The following is a 22,522-nucleotide window of genomic DNA, read 5'->3' as shown; positions in this document are numbered from 1 at the left end:
AGTCTGTGGACACGGAGGTCAGCTGTAGTTCCTTAGATGAGGCTGATGGCTGCATTTGATTTTTAACCTGTGCCTTTCAGGCTGAGCGCAGTAACTTGTATTTCAAAGAAGTCTTTAAATCCCATTGTTTCAGTTCCTGTCACAAGCCTGAGCAGCTCTGTGCTGCTCACCGAGCCGTGAGGCAGGAGAGCCTCGTGTGCCAGGCCACCACAGAGGGGTGACACATGTCCCACCTGGGCTCTCACCTGGTTCTGGGTTCGACCAGGACCTTCTGTGCTGGTCCCCAGGCACCTGCCTGCCTCTCCTGGTGTGTACTCCCCTGAATTCAGGGCAGGGTAAACTCCCAGAGAGTCTCAGGAGTGCTGATCCCAGCTGTGGGGCAAAGCCCAGACCCCAGAGCTGCCAGCCTGGTCTCTGAGTTGTGCTCTCACAGCAGCTGGATTTCTAGACAATGCCTGCCCCTGCCTGCACACACTGGGAAAATGTTCATGAGCCCTTCTGCCTCTGAGAGCTCTGAAGGCTTCCCCAGGAGGTCACGGGTCTCTCTCTCTGAGACCTAAATAATCTGTTGTGGGTGTCCCTGGCACACTTCTTTATTATCCTGACATCATTCTGCATTTCTGTTCTAGCTTCCCCATGTCTAGGCACCTTCCCCACCTACACCAAGAGTTTTAGAGCTCAGGGTGACCCTCTGCTGTTTTGCAGAAGCCATAACTTGGATCCAGATTTCCTCTGAAAGTACCCTAAAGTGTAGTCCCAATCTTGACCCCCAATCCTCCCTCCATTTGCCTGATCTTCATTCAGCCCCAGTCTCCAGCTTCTGGAGGGCACTGGCCAAAGTAAAATCTGTATAAAATCTGAATTTGCTGTGCTAATGATCACTGTTGGTCCCAAAAAGTCATTTAAGCGTTTCCAGACTCCCTGCCTTTACCAGCTGAACACACACCACATCCTGCACAGGTATCCCAAATTTGGAAGTTTATTTATAAAATGACTCGTACATGGACACACAGTCCTGAAGGACTTCAGCCTGACAGGGCAAAATCACTGGGCAGGGCACAGTGACACTGCTGAGGGTGACTGGAGCTATTGCCAGGGGCTGCTTTGTGATGCAGAGCCCCTTTCTGTGCTGCTTTAGGGACAAGCTCGTGTTCTTACACTGCTGAGTATATGCCAATGGATGCCACCATGCTATGTACAGACTTGGATAAGAACTTTTCCCCTAAATTAGATGGAGGAGATGGAAATGGCTTGGCAAAACAATGTGACCTCAGAAAGGATTCCCCGAGAGCTCGGGAGCAGCTCAAGTGTGGACACGCAGTGAATTATTCCAAGGGCTGCCCCCATTTCTCTGTTCTCTCCTTCCAGGTGAATTAAAATCCATAGAGTGGGATAGTGGGACCAGAATTTCTTCCCTTTGGTGCTAGATTTAGATCATTCCTGCCAGCCACGGCGGGAGGAAGAGCCCAACAGTTCCCAGCAAACACACAATGATGAACATCCAGAGGAAGATCCTGTCGATGACCATGGCAACGTACTTCCAGTCTTCCTTCACCTGGGACACAGAGGGGAGAGGCCAATTATTAACATTTACTGGAGATTAAAATCTATGAAAACACTTAGAGACTTTACTGCAAAGTAGGATATTTTCATATCATTCCAGAGATAGGAGGGGGAGATCTCGCTCACACTTAGTGGTCCTATAAAATGGCAAAGGCTTATTCCATCAATCACCTGAGAGGTTCCCAGACGGCAGGGGTGTGCATGTGAAGACACAAATCCCTATGGATAACACACCCCTGTGCATAATTAAGGTCATCTGCTCACTCACTCTCCCATTTTCCAGCAGCAGCAGCTGTGACTGGGTGTGTAAATGGGGCTGTGATTCAAGCTGGGGCAGTGGAGGGTAAGAAATCACTCGTTTCCCCACGCTCATAAAATGATTTGCTGACAGATTAACAAAGCCAATCTCTTTCTGTGGAGGGAATTAAAGCTTTGGGTGACTAAGTAGTGAAAATGAACCAGCAAATAAAAATACTCTCAGCCTCCTTTTCCCCCATTTTTGCCTTGCTGTGGGAAGCTTTTCCAGCAATTCCTCTCTGGGGAGGTCTAGTACCATGAGGCAGAAATGGTGAATGGATGCTTCATTAAGAAACCATATATATGTGAATATTGCTGTTATTAATTTCTTTCCCAGGAAGAGGCCTGATCAGATGGTAAAGTTCTATTTTATATGACTGTACCCATTATGATTTCCTACAATTTCCCACTTGGTGATTAATAGACTCGAGGGCTGAAATCTGGCACACTGCCTTGTACTTTGGGGAAAACATCCCAGCAGGAGCCTGCTCAAACCTCTCCAGTGGCTGTGAGTGGTGAAAGGAGGTTTGGAGGGACAGCAAAGCTGCCAAAAATGCATTTTGGTAAAGGAAGCAATCCAGGTGTCAGTGAAATGCCATTTGCAGCAGAGGATGTTCACAGGTACAGTGGTGTTGCTGAGCTCCTTGGCTCAGTGAGCAGCTTTGTGAGCTGGGAAATGAGGCATGCACTGGAGACCATATTATATTTTCTCTGAACAAAGCATTTTCAATTTCAGGAACACTTGAAAGTCATCAAAAGCATAAGAATGGGTTCAGTGTTTTCATTCAAAGGATAGATTTTTTCCCTTTAAAACCAGCATTGAGTTAAGCTAGCATTTACTATTAAATAGACAGAGGAAACAACCAGGTTTATCCTGCATCTTGTCACCTTCTTGGGAAAAATCATGTTATATTACAGCCCTCTCCACAACCATCTACAATTAGGGTAAGTGAAAAAAAAATATTGACCCTTGAAACCAAAAGGAGTTCTCTCATCCTAAGCTTCTATAATTTCCTTGGGTTGTGAACTGTAATTTATTCAAATTTATAAGATCATGTAGTGACAGGACAAGGAGGAATGGGTTTAAACTGAAATGGAGTATTTTAGATTAGAAATTAGGAAGAAATCCTTTACTGTGGGGGTGCTGAGCCCTGGCACAGTTTCCCAGAGAAGATGTGGCTGCCCCATCCCTGGAACGTTCAAGGGCAAGTTGGATGGGGCTCTGCACATGGCAGGTGGAATGAGATGAGCTCTAAGGTCCCTTCCAGCTCAAACCATTCTGGGATTCTACAGTTCTGTGATAAGAGCTCAGTGGGTAACTCCTTTTTGCTGCACCTATTTTCTGACCTATTCATCACTTGCTGAGAGTTGGAGTCTCTGATGCTTAAAATTCCTCATGAGAAAGGCACTTAAGCAAGCCCTGGATGATTGCTTTTATGGGATTAATGTCTTATGATGTAATCAATGTGCAAAGCAAACCTGAAATTTCCCACCTGATGTTCAGCTTGAGAGCTGGATTGAGTAAATAATGTCTCAGTCAGGTAAAATAACTTTCTTTGAATATTTATGCTAGTAAAAACAAGTGCTAGATCACACAGAGAAAGGAAACTTAATGAGTTTCTCTCTGAGCAAAGAAGAGGAAAGTGGGGGAAGAACAATTTGGACAGGAATTTGCTTCTTAATGCACTGGTGTATGCAGAAACACTGAGCCCATCTTGAAAATGATGGCTGGCAGTGCATCAGATGTTTGTAAAATCAATATCCAGCTTCAGACTGAGAGCACAGAGGGTGAAATTGGAAATTATGGGGAGATAATGAAAAAAAAAAAAAAAAAAGGAGGATGAGGGAGAGAAAATGATCTGGATTTTTTGTTTTGTGTTCTGCCACCACTGCAGCATTTCCTCGTGGCCCAGCAGCCCACGTGGAGTCTGATCCACAGACGTCTCTGACATCCATGCAGCTGCCAACATCTGCCACCACAACTCCTGACCTCTATTTTGATTAGTTTTTAAGAAGCTCACTCAAAATTATTTTTTGGGAAACAATCAGGGGAAGAACCAGCTGACTCTCCCACTCTCAAACTCCTGAAAATTGGGAGTCTGCAGCTCTTCCTTGGTCCAGCTCCTTGTGGGTGTGAGCCTCAGGATTTGAGTGGAGGATTGAGGTGCATTGGTGACATCTGATCCCCAGGACCTGGAGTCTGGAACACAGATTAGAGCAGTCCCAGGTGGTTTTATTATACTTTGTTAAAAATAACCCTGTGAGATTATCCTGTTTCCTCCCCCTCAGCTTTATTCCTTCCCATTTTATTTTTAAATGTCTTCATATCAGAGTATTCCGGAGATGCACACAGCCATGGACAGAATGACTTCCCAGATGGTGCTCGTTGTGTCTGGTTGTTTTGGCTGATGTGTGACACGGAGCTTGTTTTGCCTTTCAGTCTGTAATTAATTTCTAATGGCATTTCCATCATATGCCAGGACAATTCTGCCCTGCGTTTTCCCCAGTGCCCCATTGTGTTTGTATTGTTTGCAGATATCTCTCTGTAGCAAACAACTGCCTCTTGCATTTCCCATTTTCTCTTCGCTGGAGCACTTAATTAAATGAGCTATTTACTTTTAATTTAGAAGCACTGCCCCTGTGGCAATGGAGCTTTAGAAAAAAAAAAAAAAAAAAAAAAAAAAAAAGGAAAGAAGGACAGGAACTTAAAAGAAGCTCTGTTCTCCTTCTGGGAAGGTGAATGTCTCTGGAAATATTGCTCACAAGACAGTGAGGTGTGTCTCAGCAGCTGCATCAGAGGTGCCTGCTGATAGATTTATTGAAGACTTCCATGGAGAAATGCCACAATTTGATTTTAAGATGCAAGCAAATTTCTGAGTACTGATTTTCTCCCCCAATAAATCCACATTTTATTAGATCAGTTCTGCTTCTCACAGTATATTTCACTTCCAGAAGATCATTTTCCTTCTTTTTCATTTCCACTGGGAGAAAAAAAAAAATGTGCTTTCCTACTTTATGTTACTTGGGTCCAGAGACAGAAAATAGTGCAGCCCCACAATGGAGTCAGCATTATCCCCTCTATCTGCAAATGCAACCTCTGCTTTCTGTGCCAACCACAGCTGCTTGGAAACAGTGGAGAAAAGTCACCCCAAGTCCCCAGGGGAGCCCACAAACCTGCCCACAGCTCATTGCTGGATGTTTTCCTGATGCCTTTCCTCACAGCCTGGGCTGGCAGGAGCTTGGGTCAGAGACCAAAGGCTCAAAGTTGCTCCTTTTCTTCTGCTTTTGATGTTTAGTGCTGTAAATAGCTTTCTCCTCAGGATGATCACTTGATTTCAAAAGGATAGAGCAGCAGAAGGTATCAGAAGAAAATTTGTGGCTTCTGAAGGCTGCTTAATTAAAAAAAGTTAAGTGGAAGGAACCCAAAATACTAATTGAGTCCATTCTTGTTAACACCAACCAGCTCAGCAGGGAGAATAATTTGAAATGGGAAGCATTACTGGAGTAATATTTTTTCATTTGCACCATGGGGAAAAAATTGAACTAAACTCAACTGACATCCAAGGGTTTACTTGTGATTATTGCCAGAGGGAGAGAGCAGAGTTTAATTCCTGCACTCCTAATGTGCTTCTGAAATGCTTTACCCTGACAAAGAGTTTTGGACTGGCAACTAATGAAGATGAGGATTCACAGCCCATGTCTGCCACAGATTTGTTCTGTGACCTTGAACAGGAAGTTTGTGTTTTGGCTGTAACTCCTCAACATAAGGAATTAACAGTTCCTTCCTCAAAGGGATGCTGTGAACTGAAATCCATTGAAGGACAGAGGCCCTTAACCATGATACCAAAGAGTACAGAAATGGACAGTAGTATTTAAGCTTTTCTTGCTGCTGCTCAGAGCTGTGAAAAATGCAAATAAAAGACACTGTCCCTGCTCAGGAAGTCTTGTATAAACACACTATGACTTGCACTGATTCTAAATCTTTAGAAACTCAAACTGTAGACAAAGCTAAAAAGCACCTTTTGGGTATGGATCTGCCCAGGAGAAGGTAGATAAGACTTTTCTTGAATAAGAAAACTAACTTCAGGCTATCTTGTGACTCCCTTCATTATGGCCATAATTACTAGCACACAGTATCCATAGTCCTGCAGGAAGGAGCTACAAGAGCTGTGAAAGGATGAAGCATTTGTTACGTGCATCACTGTCTCCATCAAAAAAAAATTCCTTTCAGCCTCTGCTCCCTTTATTTGTAGCCATATTTACCTCCACAGAATAAGCAGGAAATTTGCTCCCTCACCTCCCTGCACAGAGCCAGTGGCAGTCCATTAATGAGGAATCATGTCACAGATACACGAGCAGAGCTAAACAGACCCTGCAGTATCCCCACACTACTACAGCTTCCCACAGCCTACCTGGGCAATTTGCTTTCCTGGGCTTCACAGTCAGAGCCAGTGATTAATAAAAAGCAGAGAGTGTGAATTCCCCATTTGTCAGAGGCTTAAATAAGGAATAAGTCTCTGTTCCTGTGAGATGGCTGCGTTTTGGGTCTCTCACACAAACCTAACTGCTTCTTGGCTGCTCAACAACAACTTTACTGATGTTTTCTGCTGGAGAATCCAATTTTCTAGAGCAGCCCTGAGCATGACCTGGCTGTTCTTCCCCCCTTGGCCCTCATTCTAAGACCCCAAGGACATCTCCAGCTACGCCTGCAGTGGCCAAAACCCACAACAGAGGTGTGGCGGAGCCTGCCTCAACATGTCCCCACTCTGCACAGCTCAAGGATTGCTGCAGCTCCCTTAGCAGCTCATCTTTGACTTTCTGAAGGAGAACTCTGTTGGGATACTCACTGAGAAATCAGCGTCCTCCGCCCGCAGGTGGTCTGCGATGTAGTGAACCCCTTCCACTGCCAGCTTCAGGGCTGGGGACATCAGCACCAGGTGCTGCTCCTTGGTGCAGTGGCTCTTGCTGCCCTGGGCTGCTGTGCTGGCTGTCTCGCCCTTTTTGCACCTACACTTGCACTGAGGGGGCTTGTGCTGGGGCTGCTCCCCGTTGAGGTGGCAGCGCTGGGACGCTGGGGAGCCACTGGAGTGGCCATTGGTCTGGGAAGAGTCCTCCTGCAGGTAGCAGTACTGGATGCTCCTGGACCTGCAGCGGATTGTCCCCTCCTCTGCCTTGTTGGGGCTGTACATCTGCTGGACGCTCAGTGACCTGCCTTTCAAGACAGAGGTGGCCTGGGTGTCACCCAGGGGGTGGCAGGAGGGCTGTGGAGAGGAGCAGGTGACCTGTACAGGCTCTGGGTGCAGCACAGAGTACTGCCCAGAGGGGGACTTGCAGATGGGCTGAGGCTTGGCTGGCTCCTCGAGGTGGGCACAGAAGGAGGAGGTGGGTGATGGCTCGTTGCTCTGGGGGCTGGGGGAGGACGAGGTAGTGAAGTTGGGCTCCACATCCATCTCGGCCCAAAGCCTTGGAGCGTTGGTCATTTTGTGCATGGACTCAATGAGCTTCTTGCAATTGTCCTTCACTGTGGAGGGACGTTTCATGAAAAGGATCCTGGGCACCACGTCGAGGAAGACCCTCCTGACCCAGTCGGGCATGGTGTGCGTGCGGGGCGAGCGGTGGTGCACGTTGAGCACGAACACAGTGATGATGATGGACAAGGTGACGAATATCATGGTGAAGAGGAGGTACTCCCCAATCAGAGGGATGACCAGGGAGGTGGATGGGATGATCTCGGTGATCAGCAGCAGGAACACAGTGAGGGACAGCAGCACGGAGATGCACAGGGTTATCTTCTCCCCACACTCAGAGGGCAGGTAGAAGACCAGGACGGTCAGGCAGGAGATCAGCAGGCAGGGGATGATCAGGTTGATGGTGTAGAAGAGGGGCAGCCTCCGGATGATGAAGGAATAAGTAATATCAGGGTAGATCTCTGTGCAGCACTCGTATTTCTTGCTGTTGTAATTGCCCACAGCGTTGATGATGACCCACTCCCCGCTCTCCCAGTAGTCCAGCTGGTCCACGTGGCTGTGCATGCTCACCAAGTCTATCTTGGCTTTGTCATAGGTCCAGGAGCCAAACTTCATCGTGCAGTTCTGCTGGTCAAAGGGGAAGAAGGTGACATCGATGCTGCAGGAGCTTTTATAGATAGCAGGAGGCATCCATTTAATTCTCCCGTCGTAGAACAGGTGAGCCTTGGTCAGGTGGGTGACTGCAAAGTCACCATCAGCACTGGGGACAGATGGAAGATAAAAAGAGGCTCAGACTTTGCTAGGACATGTCAACTCTGTTAAGGAAATAGGGTATTTAGTGCCTGGCTTCCAAATGACCTGAGAGATGCGAGAGGCACATCGTGTCCAAACACCAGATCCATTTACTCTGTCCCGTGGATTTTGAGCTCTTGGCTTACACAAGCCCTGGAATTCATGCACAGGTCAGCCTTTCCCTGGCATAAGTCAGCTCCTTGATGTTACTGTACACAGGTTTTCCCCAAAGGTGTCCCAGATCTGCTCTGGAATTGGTTGAGTTTGATTTAGAGGTGGGAGGAAGCACTATCAGCTGTGGGCTCTGCAGAATTATTTCTGACAGCTGCTAAAGGGGAAAGAGTGGGAATCACTCAGTCTTTTACATGGAAAACAGCAAGAACACTCCTATTAACAGGAATTATGAACATTAATCTTTTGATTTCCAGGTCAGGAAGAGAATTGTCTTTTGTGGTATCTTCTCACAGGAGCCCTCAACTAGGGGTTATCAGATAAATAAATAACAGCTCAGAAGCTTGTATTGGAATTGTATGAATAAATTGTATCATCCAGACTTTTGGAGGAAAAAGTTGAGCTACAAACAGTGGCACTGCCAGACAAAGGACAGGCTGTGCAGGGGAAGAGAGCTTCTGCTAAAAACTTGAGATTAATTATTCAGGCTGATAAAAAGATAAAAAGCTCTCTGCTCCTGCCCAGCCCTTCTGGCTGGAGCCAGCCCAGCCTGCAGCCACGTTCCTGACAGTCCCCAAAAAATCCCTGGGCCCTGCTCTGCTGCTTCAGTGCCCAGATGTGCCCTGACAGCAGCCAGGCAGTGACAGGGGTCACACCTCTCCTCCTCCCCACCAGCAGCAAGATCACCAACACATGGGTGATCCAGCTGGGCTCCTCAAGCTGCAGGAGGCACAGGAACTTCCTAAATTCATTTCTTTAGGAGACAATTCATTTATAAGCAAAATTGGGAAAAAAAAAAAAAAAAAAAGGTATTTTTGATAGTTTCATAGAATCATAGCACCATGGAATGGTTTGGGTTGGAAAGCACAGATGGTTAAAAGAAAGATGGTTAAAAACCATTGATTTCAACTCCCTGCCATGGAAGTTTCTTTTATATTCCCCTTCCACTAGACCAAGCTGCACCAATCCCCATCCAATTTGGCCATGAACAATCCCAGGGATGAGACAGCCGCAGCTTCTCTGGGCAGCCTGTGCCAGGGCCTCACAACTCACATCACATAATTCCACTTGCCCTGTGAAACATCCTAAAAATGAGACTGATGTAGTACTGGGAAATAGTGGCAGGATCTGCACTTGCTGAGCTGCCTTGGCTAATATGGTTTCTGGGCAGAGATCAAAATGTTCCCAATCCTCAGGATCACAGCCCAGATGTCCTTGAGACAATTTTCTAGGTTGCTTGAATGAATGGAAAAAAACCCCCTCAGAATTCTTGTGTGGTGGAGAACTAGGTTTTACTAAACTCTTCTTTGTTCTTTGTATTCTTTGCGGTAGATTTTGGAAAAACTAAAAGAACACAAAAGGACATAGTGCCTTTTGACCTCTAAACTGATTTTTTTTTTCTAAAGATTTAATTTTTTTTAAAGTGGAAACTACATACAAGACTCTCACAAAGGGATTAAGACAAAATCAGCACCGTGATCTACTCTGAAGCACAAAAACCTGAGGCATTGTACAATCCATCCAGCTCCTGTCTTACCTTTTTTTTCTTAAATCTAATTTACACTCCAGAACATCTGATTTGGATGAAAATCACCTTTTTTTTCTTCTCCTGGGTTTTGCCAGGAGCATAGTAAAGCCAGATTGAGACATGAAACATGCACAGCAAGTGACAGTCCAGTGCTTGCTGTCCTTGGTGGTTTTCTTTTCAAATCTCAATAGGAATATGGAATCTGATTCTGCATTTAATGATATCTCTGAGGCATGATTAAATCACTCATTAATGGAGCAATATTTTTAATTGGATCTTATTAGAGAAAAGGGATTATGAGCATCCACTGTGACTCCCTTCTTAGACAGAGCAGTGTGTAAGTGGCTGGATAAACAACACAGGTGTGCATTTTTCTTTTGAAAGCTCTTGGGGAAAAAAACAAACCAAAATGCTAAACTTTTGCTAAAATGGCATCCAGGAATTATAATAATCCATGTAACTGTGTTTCATTCCCAGAAATGCCTTCCCTGGCAGTTTTACAGTTTCTATGTGATCACCACACTCCTCTTCTGCAAGTGATGCTGCAGATCTTGTGTGTCACTCGTTTCTGTAAATTATCTGCTTTTTAATGAGGAATATATTTTTTTAATTTTTAATTGCTTGCCTAACAAACCCAGCTTCATCCTGGATCCTCTTTGGCTCACAGGTTTTTACAAATAACACTGCCATTGCCTTCCAGGCTGGATTTTTCCTGCAGTGGCATGGCAGGAGTGAAACCAGCTGCAGAACATCTCCTTGGATTTCGCCAGTTATTGACTCTGAGGAGCCATAAAACACCCCGGGATGCTCCAGCCTCACCAGCCTGCCAGGACTATGAACAAATTCCTGACTTTACTGAGCATGTTTGGACTCCTCATTGCAGTTCAATGCAGAGGAATTAGTAAGCTGGGTAAATCAGCCATGCTGTGTACACAGAATATACCCCAGCCAGCCACATCATGCAAAGGCAGTGTTCCCACTTGTTTCACCCTTCATGCATCCATATATTTTTGCCTCCTTCCCCAGGATTTCCACCCACACTGGCCCTTCAGGCATATGTTAACTGGATTGGAAGCTGTGCCTGCTGGCACCCTGCCCATGCAGGGGAGCCTGGAGAGATTCTCTCTCCCCTCCTGTGTGAGCCTTTGATTCTGCTCCTCTCCACATGAGAGAGGGAGCAAACAGGGTCACCTGGCTGTTGAGTGCCTTCCAAAGTCTTCCCCAATCTCCTGCAGGGGATGAAGGTCAGACAACCAACAGGAAGCACAGTCTGCAGATGGGAGACTGGGGAAACCCTGTGTTCTTTTGGACAGCTTTGCTGAGGGAAAACCCATTCCTGTTCCTACAGCCCTGACTGCACCACGTGAGCAGTGCCTTAGACTGGAAGGTGGGAGACCTGATGGAGTGGGACAGAGAGAATCTGCAGACATTCCTTTGGAGCAGTAGCAGGTTCTCATCTCACTCAGTGGAGACCACTCTGTTGTGACAGTTGCCATGAAAATCCATCTGGAGGAAGGCAAACATCACAAGGACTGGAGAATTCAGATAGTCAGCCTCTCCTGGATACTCTGACCTGACACCTTTAAGAATATGCCAGTAATAAAGAACTGGAGCTCTTATATTTTTATGTCAAACACAGCAGTGCACACCAAGAAAGAGAAGACAATTACTTATTTTTTTTTCCCAAGGAAAAAGCTGCTGTATGCTGCAGCTTTTGATTTCTCATTTTGAGAATAAAGGCTGCTCTTCTTAAATCTCCTAAGTTTATAAGGGTTTAAGGATGGCATTGCTTTACTGACAGTCTACAGCCATATTCCATTAAAAAGCTCTGCTGATGGAGAATTTTTATTTTCTTTTGCCACTTTCTATTTCACTGCAGTTGGGAGATACACCATCTCACAAAATCAAGTGTTTTCAGAATGCATGTAAATGAGGCACACATTTATTTTAATTTCTGATGATGTTATTTGAATCGAAACAGACCTTTAAAAGCCTGAAAATTATCTATACACAAATATGGATATAGTAAAATGTCCTCACTTAAGGCATTTTTCATCAAAAAGCAGTAACAAAGAAAAATTGTAGTATTCGGAGCCTGCACCCTTTTGGCACACATTACAGACATGCTTCTGGAATGTTCAGATTAAAATTCTCTCTAAAGGAAAAGCAGAAAATATTTTGTTTAACTACTTTTCTGTGCTACCAAATGATAACTCAAATGCACTGCTTGGAAGGCACCTCTGGAACTGTCTCCTGCCCAAAACTCCCTGCCCAAAGCAGGTCAGCTACAAGAGCATCAGGACCTCACCCAGCTGGGTTTTAAATATCTCCAGAATCTTGGCGACTTGGGTACAAAACTCCCTGGGTGCTCAGGGGGAGATGTGTGTGCACTGGTGTGACATCTCTCAGTCAGTTTAGGTGTTTAGAAACCAGCAGTAACCAATGATATTTTGATGATATTTTGACCTCAGCACCCTTCCCAGCAAAGGCTGTGTAATGCCCATGGAATGAGCACAGGGGTCTCTGGAAGCTCTGACTCTGCTGGGTTGGTGCATTTTGCTCTGATTCTCCCCAAAGCTCTTGCTCTGTCCTTGGCAGAGTGGTGGGAGAAGCCCTTGGGAGTGAACAGAGCAGCAGCCCAGGAGAGGGATCCCTCCTGTACTGCTGGGTAGAGCTTTGAGCAAACCTCAGAGCATGTGAAGATATCCCTCTCCAGAAAAACAACCTCCAAACAACCACTGAACCTCCCAGAAGAATCAGGAAAGCTGAAGGGTGAATTAGTGATTTTTTTTTTTGGCCTGTTATAAATACAGTTGGTGCACAATGACGAGATCTGTGCCAGTGCACACAATGAAAAATGTCAAATATGTTTCCAATTTTAAAGGTTAGACTGGGGCATCTTTTGGTATTTCTCCTCCAAAGAGCTTTGGGATGAGTCATGAAACCTGTGTTACTCCATAAATCTAACTGGTTGCAAACATCACAGTGTAGTTCACAAGAACAAGCTGCTACAGTACTTTTCAAAAGAACTCTTTGCTTTTCCATGATTTTCAAAAGCTGCCTGACAGATGATTTTCTTACCTATCCCAGTAATCCCTTTGTGTCCATTTTATCACTGGATGAATACCTCAAACTATTCCCTACCCCTAATTACAGAAATTTGTGTTTCATTTTCCTTCCCATCTGATCTTGTGGGTTTTTTAGGTTGTTTTTTGTACCTGTGAAGTCTAAGGCAGGAATTACTTGCTGGAACAGTTAGCCCCAGAAAATACCAAAAAAAAAGAGAATCTTCAGAATTCTCAATATTCCCAGTAGTTTTTTTCCCAGGTTTTATAATCACCAGGCTGGAGAAGACAACTACTGTGATAATGCCATTACTATGCAGCTGAAAATCAGCATTAGGCTCAAGGACATGGGCTTGGATTGTCCTGGGCAGCCTTTAGCAGCTGGAGCAAACCTGGATGCAAACCTGTGCTTTCAGGGGGTTCTCCTCTGGAGCTCCTGTGTTGAACAAGTGACTCAACACAGTGCTGGAAAAAAAACCAAACAAACCAAAAAAACAGCAAAAAAACCTTCCACCACAAACAAAAAATGTAGGAGCTTATTGCCCCTCATTAGATAAAAAATACAATTGATTTTTTTATACCTCAAATATAAAAAGAAAAACTAAAATATGCTTCAATGCCATTCATGAACTGAAAAACAAATCAATGCAAAGAATTAGATAATTCATTTAGAAATGATTTGGTGGTGTCTGAAGAGCCTTTACAAGCTCAGATAAGGAACAGCCTGGTTTCTTGGCAAAGAGGAGGCTTTGTCACTTCACTATGAACTCATATTCCTCTGTTATACATATGTTATGTCACATCCAGTAGAAACTATTCGCAGAGTCTTGGAACTCATCTCATCAAGCCTGAAAATTCAACAGCATATTAATTTCCCTGTAGGATATTAATTTGGTTTCAGATTCCTTATGAATGTTGACAACTACATTTAGTCTCCAGGCCAAACCAGCTGAATTTACTGATTTAATTTGGGTCTCTAGAGTGGGTAAATGGAATGTTTTTTACAATAATGAGCCAAGATATGAGAGTACCTCACAACAAAGGGTTAGGTTTCCTTAAAGAAAATCTGAAATCAATTGAAATTTTTACTATTTCTGTATATAGCCAAAAATGAAATCTGAGGGGTATTTGTATAATCTTTCCTAAAGGACTCCACCCCAAAATACCGTATTTCTGCCAGAGCATGTGATAAGCAATAATTAGCTCACACTAAACAGCCTGAAGAGAGCAAAAGGTCAGTGTGGCCTCTCACTCCCTTCCACCAAGGTTTCTTTGCACATTCTCTTGCTCTCAGAGACCCAGGATCATGTGCAGCTATGCTAAATTCCCTCTAACCTGTATATATATATGTGTAAAATGTGATATGGACTCCTTGTTAGCATCACCATGGCTGATCACTGCCATTTCCAGCTGAGATGCCCACCAGGAGAGGCCCTGGCTGGGAGGGCAGGTGATGAAATGCTGTGCACAAGAGCCTCACTTTGGAGTCCCAACAGTCTGAGGGTTGTGCCTTGCATTTGCCCTGCAATCCCTACAAAATGTGAAACCTGATGAAGATACTGACTGCAGCTCCAGGTGAGTTTGGTAGGAATTTGGTTGGAAGAGAGAAGTACATCTCAGGGCAGAAAACATTTTGCACAAGAACAAAGGGAAATATGGCAGTGAAGACATATGGAATTAATGGAACCCCACTAATGTCTGGTGCCTAGCTTACATCCATATTTAATTCATGGATAAAGTAACCAATTAAAAATGCATGATAGACTCATGACTACCAACAGACAAATGCATGGTTATTAACGCTAAGTATGGATCAAGGGAGGGAAGTCATTTGGATTTGGGGAGCTGGGGCCTGAGATTTCCCTGTGTCAGCAGCTCCCAGGACAGTCAGATTTGCTACTGCAAGTCAAAGCAATAATGTGGGCAGGACTGAAAGACTCTCATTGCCCAGAACAGGTTGAGAAGGACATTCTGGAGTAGCTGCTGTGGCCAGGAGATCAGAGCCCTGGAGTCCCTGTAGAGACTCAGGTGACAGCAGCAGTGAACTACAACAACACAGCAGAAGGGCAGAGCATGTGAGGGGCAGGAGCCAAGGGCTGCCCAGCTCAAGGTCTGGGTGTCCTGGACATCTGGATGTCTTCAGCATGAAACCCCAAAATGTCCAGAGACCTAAAGGACACCAAGGTCTCCTGGAGCCTTCCTCATCCCTGGAAGTGTTCAAGACAAGGTTGTGCAGGGCTTTGAGCACCCTGGTCTAGTGGAAAGTGTTCCTGCCCATGACCAGGATGAGTTCATGTTTAAGATCTTTTTCATCCCAAACCATTCTGTCATTGTGTGATTCCTCATTTCCAGGCCCCTCCTTGCAGGGACCATCCTCATCAACCAAGGCAGAGGAAGCAGAGGTGACACATCAGGTTTTTCTGTGCCAGTAGCTCCAGCAGAAGGATGGTTTGACGCACAAAGGACACGTGGCAATTTGTGCCACCTCATTTCCTTTGGCACCAGTGGTCCCCCAACACAACCACAAGAAGTTCCACAAATAATAATCCTTGCCATTGTCATTAATTAAACAACGAAAATGACAAGGACATTTTTTTTTTTTCCTAGTGGAAGCTGTGAACACCTTTCTTGGCTGCCAAGTGAGGCACACTCATGCTCAGAGTGTGTCCCTGGAGGGCAGGAAGGTCCAAGTGCCTCTGGATGAGTCATTTCCATTGGGCTAATCTCTGAAAGGTGCTCAGTGAGGATGCAGTGATTTCCAAGAGGTTTGCAATCACTTCACACCACTGAGGATCAGGAACGAGCTAATGGGAAAGATAACAGCCCCTGTAGTCTCCAAAGCTCACAGTCCCCTGGGCAGATTCCAGCTTCAGCCATTTATTTTGCTTTTTTAACAGAAGCAAAATCATATCAAGCTAGAACCAGACGACTGTATATTAAAGCCGAGCCTGGCTGCTGCTGTGAGGGTTTTCTCTGAGTGCCAGCCGCATGCAAAGATGCTTTTCTTTGATGCCTGCAGCAAGTGTTTTCTCTGGAGTCTGTGCTGAGGTGAGGGATTGGGATATCCAACATCCTGGGAGACTGGAGAGCTGTGTGGAGGCTCCAGGGAGAAAACAGCCTTGGCACTTGGGCAGCATTTCTAAGAATATCAACAGGCTCCAAAGCAAAGAAAGAAAACCACAGCCTGCACCTTAGGAAGTGTGCATAAAATGGACAGATTCCAAGCCTCTACAATAAGGAACAAATACCTATTTAGAAATCATTCCAGAGTGGTATTTAGCTGACCTGAAACCCCTGTTCATAGATGCACAAGCCTGACACGTTTCAGCATATTTTCCTTACTTAAGCCCATCCTCAGTAATTGGCTTTTCCAGTTGATGGTGATGAATTAGGGGAGCTTCTGGGTGAAATGAAATTGAAGAGGACTGAAAGCTCAAATCCAGCTTAATTGTGCATCTGACATGTGAAGAGGAAACAATACTTGGCATCCCCAACAAAACTGGCTGCCCAGAGGAAGGATCATTAGGAGAGCAAAGCCCTTATGATGAATGTCACTCATGTCATTTAGGCATGTTATAGAACCTACAAGAACTCCCACCACAGAGAACAAAATAAAGTGGAATAATTGCAGGAAACATTTTAACCTCATGAACAGAGAAAATTTGCAAGAGTGGGTTTGCTTTCTGGTCACAGTGCTCACACTCACTTGTTGTAAAGGACAATGTCTGGTCTCCAGATGAGCTCTGAGGGGATTCGGATGGATGTGACATTTTCATATTCCTGGGGGTCCCAGCGCAGTTTGTAGTCGTGCCACTCCTGCCAAAAATGAGGTGGTTACGAAGCTGTGAGAGTTCAGCAGAAAAACTGAAAAGAAACATGGAAAAACACATATTTGGGGGCACCCACCTGCTTCACCCACACATTCGTGGTCATCATTTGGTTTTTCTCATCCTGAAATGCAAGATCAGATATTGGTTACAGGAGCAGATTAAGAGGCCCAAAGAACCCTCCTTATTTCCCTTAATTGTATTTAATTTATATAATTACAAATCACCTCTGCAACAAATGTAAGATCCATCTTGGAAATAAAAAGCAGATGTTTCTGTCATTTGACATGGGACAGGGCACAGCTGTCTGGTACCACTGAACAGCTGAGCCTGCACCTAAGCAATCCTGTGAGCAGATGGACTGGAATTTATTGGGATTTTACTCAGTGCTGATGGATTCAGCCTGGGATGATGATACCAGGTAGAGGAAAAAGCTCCCCAGCCTGCCTTTGACCTGAGCACTGAAAAAGGGATGGATATATAAACCCTGACTCACACATGTGTGGTGGGTTCCAGTGCTCAGCTTCATCTGCAAGGGTGTTCTCCTGTGAAACATTATTCACAGGCACAGTTCTGGAAACAGGAGGCTCAGCAGCATTTCTCCTTCTACCAAATACATGAACTTGTGGCACTATGGATTGGGTTTTCCGAGTAAACCCCAGCTGCTCTGCTGACATGGAATTCTTGGGCAGCCTGGTGTATTTCCATCAACTGGTAAAATTTTCCCAACTCTATACACAAATAGTATGGAAAGGTAGGACTGTGTATACATATTTAAATAATGTCAGGCATTTATAATGCTGACTGCACTGCAGTAGAGTTAATTACTGTTTGCTGCTTGCCTTTTGTGCCCGCTGTAAGCAGCTCAGGTGAATTATGTGGGACAGAACCTGGTCTGAATGAAGTGTCCCACCAGAGCTCAGGGTTTATTTCTGTGGTTCTTTTTATCTCTTGCCTTGGTTGGCATCAAACCCAGCTGAGTTGGCAGGACTCAGTTGACAGCAAACTGCTCATCATTAACCTTGCCCTTGTGGCAGTTCAGGATTGATTGTGAACATCAAAACCCAGGGAGTCTGTGGGGAGCTCTGCCTCCTGCTCCCTCAGCCTCCTCCTTGCTGTTGTGGCACCAGATATAGCAGAGGTTCTCTCCTCTGGGTTAGGGACCAGAAGCACATGGAGGAAGGAGGAATACAAAAACACTCCAGTGAGAAACAAAGGGAGAGAAAATATCCAGGTTCTTCTTTGGGTGCCGATGGGAGATGAAGAATGCCATGACCAATCCTTGAGAACCTGCTTCTCTTGCCACTTTGCAATTCAAGTACCTGAGGGTCTCCACCACAGCCCCTGCACTGGGCATCCTGGTGTAGCAGGTGCTGCCTTTTTACTGGAATTCTCCTCCCTGGAGCCACCCTTGGTGGAAGTTCCTGCCCATCACCACACCATCCTGCTGATCCGAGCGAAGCATAGCTCCAGCCCCATGGGGTTATCTGAGAGTGGTTTGCAATGTGCCAGTGACCAAGTTCCTCCTCAGCTGGCACAGCTGGATGCTCCCCATGGAGCCAGCCCAGGGGACAGTGGTGACTCCACAGCCTTGGGGGTGCTGCACCAACTGGCCACTTCTCCCAAGGTGAACACAGCACGTGAGCTCCTGCAGGCACACAGGCACAGGAGTCCAAGTGTGTCTCTTGGTGGCTGTTCCTGGACACATATTTGATCTCTCCCCTCTTATTTGTGGTCTCAGAAATCCCTCATCAATCCAGGGTGAGGTAAGGACATGTAGGAATGTAGAGTTCCCCATTGATTTCTGTTCCCCTGCCCCCAGCTTTTGTCAGCAGGAGCTGGGGTTTGAGTACAGCTCTGATTTCCCTTTCAGACTCCTTGTCGTTGGGAGCTGAGCCTTGTGTCTAACAATTGCAGCAGGGTTTGCACCAAAACTGCCACTGTCAGGAAGGGGCAGAGGAGCTGAAGAGCCACAGTGGTGGCAGCAGTGTCACCAGTCAGAGACTGGGGCAGGAGGGGTGAGAGCTCTCCTGCAGCCATGTCCGCAGGTCCCAGCACAGCTCTGCCTGTGGGTTGCACTTCTAAACACTGACATGGTTTTAAGAAGATTAATTTTTCTTAAGTAAACTGGGAAAGCACAGCGTAGCAGGTGTATTGATCCCCCTCTTCCATGATTCAGCAGCTGCATAATGGAAAATCTCTCTCATGTCTCCACAGTCACTAATGTCTCATCTTCTGTATTATCAATTATTCAGATGAGAACCATGCAACTTCAATATTAGCAACTGCAAACAGCCCTGGATCCCTCAGGCTGACATAAGAGTGAGAAGGGGAGTGGGAGACCATTGCTGTTCTGCAAAGCTGGAAGTGGATGATTTCTGCATGAGGAGATGACACTCTCCAGCAACTGGTGTCTTTGATTGCCCACCTTCTAAACAACCTCAGCTGTTTCCTTTTCATCTCAAAAATCCAATTTCAAAATATAAAACTGTGTGGAGAGTCATCTGTTGCATTGTCCCACACGAGTAATGTCTTTAGATTGCATTATTATTTCCATTATCGTAGAAATCACAGAATGGTTTGTATTGGAAGAGACTTCAAAGCTCATCCAGTTCCAACCCTCTCCAACACCTTCCACTACTAGACCAGGCTGATCAAAGCCTCATCCAGCCTGGCCTTGAACACTTCCAGGGCTGGGCCATTATCACCCCTTTCATTCTGCCACATGGCTACAGTAAAAATGACAGGGAGTCCCCTCTTCTGAAAAATAAGGGAGTTGGACAAGACAACCTTTAAAGGTCCCCTTCCAACCCAAACCCCTCTACGAAAGCCAGCACAATACCTGACAAGGAGTACAGCTGCACAGACACTGTCCTAGAAAGTGCCACATGCAAATAGACACAGGAAGGAGAAAAATGCAGGAGCAAGATCTGCACAAGCTCTAAAGCCCGTGAGTGTGTCTGGTATCTGCAGCCCTGCAGGGACCTCCTTTGTCCAGCACTTGACCCCAACACAGTGTGCCAGAATAATCCCACAAACACTGTTCCAGTGCACATCAGTCTGTGTGCAGAGCACTCTGTTCTGTACAGGGCATATACAGTTTGCACATCTGTGACTTCCATCTGAGCAAACACTCAGAAAGAATTTTCATGTTAGTATCTGCCAGATTAGCTAAAAACTCTCAAAACTTTCATTTGCAGAAATCTCTTTAGGCAGTCTCTCTTCCCAAGGTGTGTAAAGCACTGCCCCTATCAGCTTGTGTAAATTAGTGTGATCATGGCTCAAATTCCAAATTAGGTATTCGATTTATTCTTCTGCCAGAATTCTCTGGCATTTATGCCAGTGGCTCCACTGTGGCTCCACTGCCCTGCTGTGATCAGTCCCATGGGTTTTGATAGGGAATTTGGGATTTTGCCTGTAGTAAATGAAGAGCAAAGGATCCACTTTGATAACCAGCTACTTACAAGTCACCCCATGTTCCACCAGGTCTGTTTGCATGATCACCCCTCTCTGCTGAGGACAGTCTTCCCAACCCAACCCTGAACCAGCCAGTGAAGCCCACATGCACCAGGAGCTGAGGAATTTTGGCCCTTGTTGCACAAAGAGGTGTCACTTACGACGTCGATGAGCTGGGCGATGGACAGCCCGAAGCGGACGAGCACCACGTCCGAGATGTTGGCTACAGGACGGGACCATTTGTTGTAACCAGAGAAGAGTTTCTTCAGGAGCCTCTCCTCAGCATGGGCTCGGGTCTCCACCTGGCCAAAGGCTGTGGGGAAGGAATGAAACAGCTGCAGGTCCAAGGGCTGGCATAGCTGGAGCCTTCTCCAGAGGGAAACTCCAGCAAACCACAGCTACAGGCACTTGGGGACACACATGAGGGTGATGTGACTCAGGGGATTTGTCTCCCCTCTACCCCTGACATGAGCAGGTATTCCTCACTCTATTCACCCACTGTTACAGAGCAGGATTGGTCAGAAGAAAGTGGGGACACCAGTAATACCATTTTTAAAACACTACATGAGCCATTCTTCCCTGAATCTGGTCTAATTTTTATGGCCACTTTCTGGCAAGTTTTTAGCACTGGAGTCTCCGAGCAGGGAAGAGGGATGACAGAAGGGCAACTCAAAAAGGAAAAAGCAGCCTGCTGCTGGGAGATAGTAATTTTGGATCAGATTTATGCATAAAAATTGGCATTACCTGTATCAGAAAAAAAAAAAAAAAAAAAAAAAAAAAAAAAAAAAAAAAAAAAAAAAAAAAAAAAAAAAAGCAGACTGAAATTCATCTCTTTAACATGCTTAGTGGATATTTCACAAAAACAATGGGAGGAAGAAGAGGATGGTGGAGAGCACAATAACGAAATTCCAGTTTTGCTCAGGTATAACTTTAAAAGTTGGAGGCTGCAAGGAGCAGCCCTGACCCTGCACAGAGGCTCCAGGAGCTGTCAGAGATGCCTGGTGGTTATCAAAAATTGAAGCCCCGTTTGATCCAGGGGCTGCTGGAGGAGCTGCACTCCCGTGCCGGCTGTAGCAGGCAGAGGCGGGAAGGAGCCGGGGGCTCTGCCCACGTCCCTCGTGGAATATGGCTTCTACTTAGTCTTTAGCTGCCCTGGATTATACAAAGGGAAGCATTAGCTGAGCGCTGGCTGTGCTCTCCCCAGCCGGAGCTGTAGCCCCGAGACACATTAACACACTTTACCCAGGGAAGAAAAGCCCAGGCAAGAAGCAGGATGCTGAGCCCCGTCTGTCCCTCCTGTCCCCTTCCCCACCGTGGCTTTAACCCTTTCTCCATCAAATCAGACAAGGAGCAGAAAATAAAGGCTCAGCAGGGGCTGGTGCTCAAGGGAGCAGAAATGATGGGGCAGAAAGGTGGAGGAGTCAGGGAAATAAAAATAAATTCCCTTTTGACACGGGCTGGTCTCTGCAGCGTGTCTTTGAGAAGGAAAAGGGAGGAAAGAGTAAAGAACAGAGCAGGGGGAGAAGAGCTTTCTCAAACTTACCGGGGAAAATGCTGGCACACAGCAGGAGGAGGAGGTTTCCCTTCGGCACGAGAAATCCCATCGTGGAGCAGAGCTTTAGTGCGCACAGTCTCCCGTCAGGGCAACTTTTCTTCTCTGAGTCTCTGGATCCTGCAGGTTCATTCCCGTGAACTCCTTTCACTCTCTCCCCCTCTGGGAAGGGATAGCAGCTGGTGCTTTGGTGTTGGTTTTCTTTTATTTTTTATTTTTTTTCCTTCTCTCTTCTGAGTGATCTCCAGCTCTTCCTCCTCGAAGGATGCTCTTCCCTGGGACGCTGCTGCTGGTTGACTCCGGAGTGATGCCCAAGGGCTGCAGAGATCTCCAGTGGGAGCCCGGGGAGCCTCTCTGGGCTCTCCTGCTGCTCCTCTCCCCTTTCCTGCGGGGCTGCCGCTTTATTTGCTGCTGCTTTCAGCCTTCCCGCAGCCCTCGGGGCAGCCTTCGCTGGGGTTTCGCTGCTGCTGGCCCCCGATGATGCCTCTGGAGCAGAGAGCGAGCACAGGCTGTTTGTATATTTAATGTGGCCAGAGCCGCCCGCCTCCCGCCCGGCAGGAGGAGGAGGAGGAGGAGAGAATCCCTGCGCTCCGCCAAACAGGCTGCAGGGAGGAAAACTTTTGCAGGAGAAATAAAGGGGGAGATGCAGAGCCCAGCTGCAGCCAGAGGTGCATATGGGGCCAGCTGGGATCTTTACAGCAGCGGAAGCCCAAACAGTTCTTAATTAACGAAAGCTGTCTCTTTAATCTCATCCAACTGCTTTTCGAAATCACTCCAGTGTAATTAGACGGGGATATTTCTGG

At 46.1% G+C, this 22,522-nt stretch overlaps 1 protein-coding gene across 1 annotated transcript; it reads right to left on the bottom strand.

The window, feature by feature from the left end:
* Positions 1-807: 807 nt before the first annotated feature.
* On the bottom strand, positions 808-22,275 carry CHRNA4 (cholinergic receptor nicotinic alpha 4 subunit). The gene is made up of 6 exons (XM_066330850.1): positions 21,711-22,275; positions 20,329-20,480; positions 16,791-16,835; positions 16,591-16,700; positions 6,708-8,088; positions 808-1,555 (listed from the first exon to the last, which is right to left on the bottom strand). Exons 1-6 carry the CDS (start codon positions 21,769-21,771, stop codon positions 1,430-1,432), a joined length of 1,875 nt encoding a protein of 624 aa, XP_066186947.1. The 5' UTR covers positions 21,772-22,275; the 3' UTR covers positions 808-1,429.
* Positions 22,276-22,522: the final 247 nt, after the last annotated feature.

This window comes from Sylvia atricapilla, chromosome 16 (assembly GCF_009819655.1).
Source record: "Sylvia atricapilla isolate bSylAtr1 chromosome 16, bSylAtr1.pri, whole genome shotgun sequence".
NCBI classification, from domain to species: Eukaryota; Metazoa; Chordata; class Aves; order Passeriformes; family Sylviidae; genus Sylvia; species Sylvia atricapilla.
The sequence above is the reverse complement of the archived record's forward strand: the minus strand, read 5'-3'. Positions and strand labels throughout refer to the sequence as shown.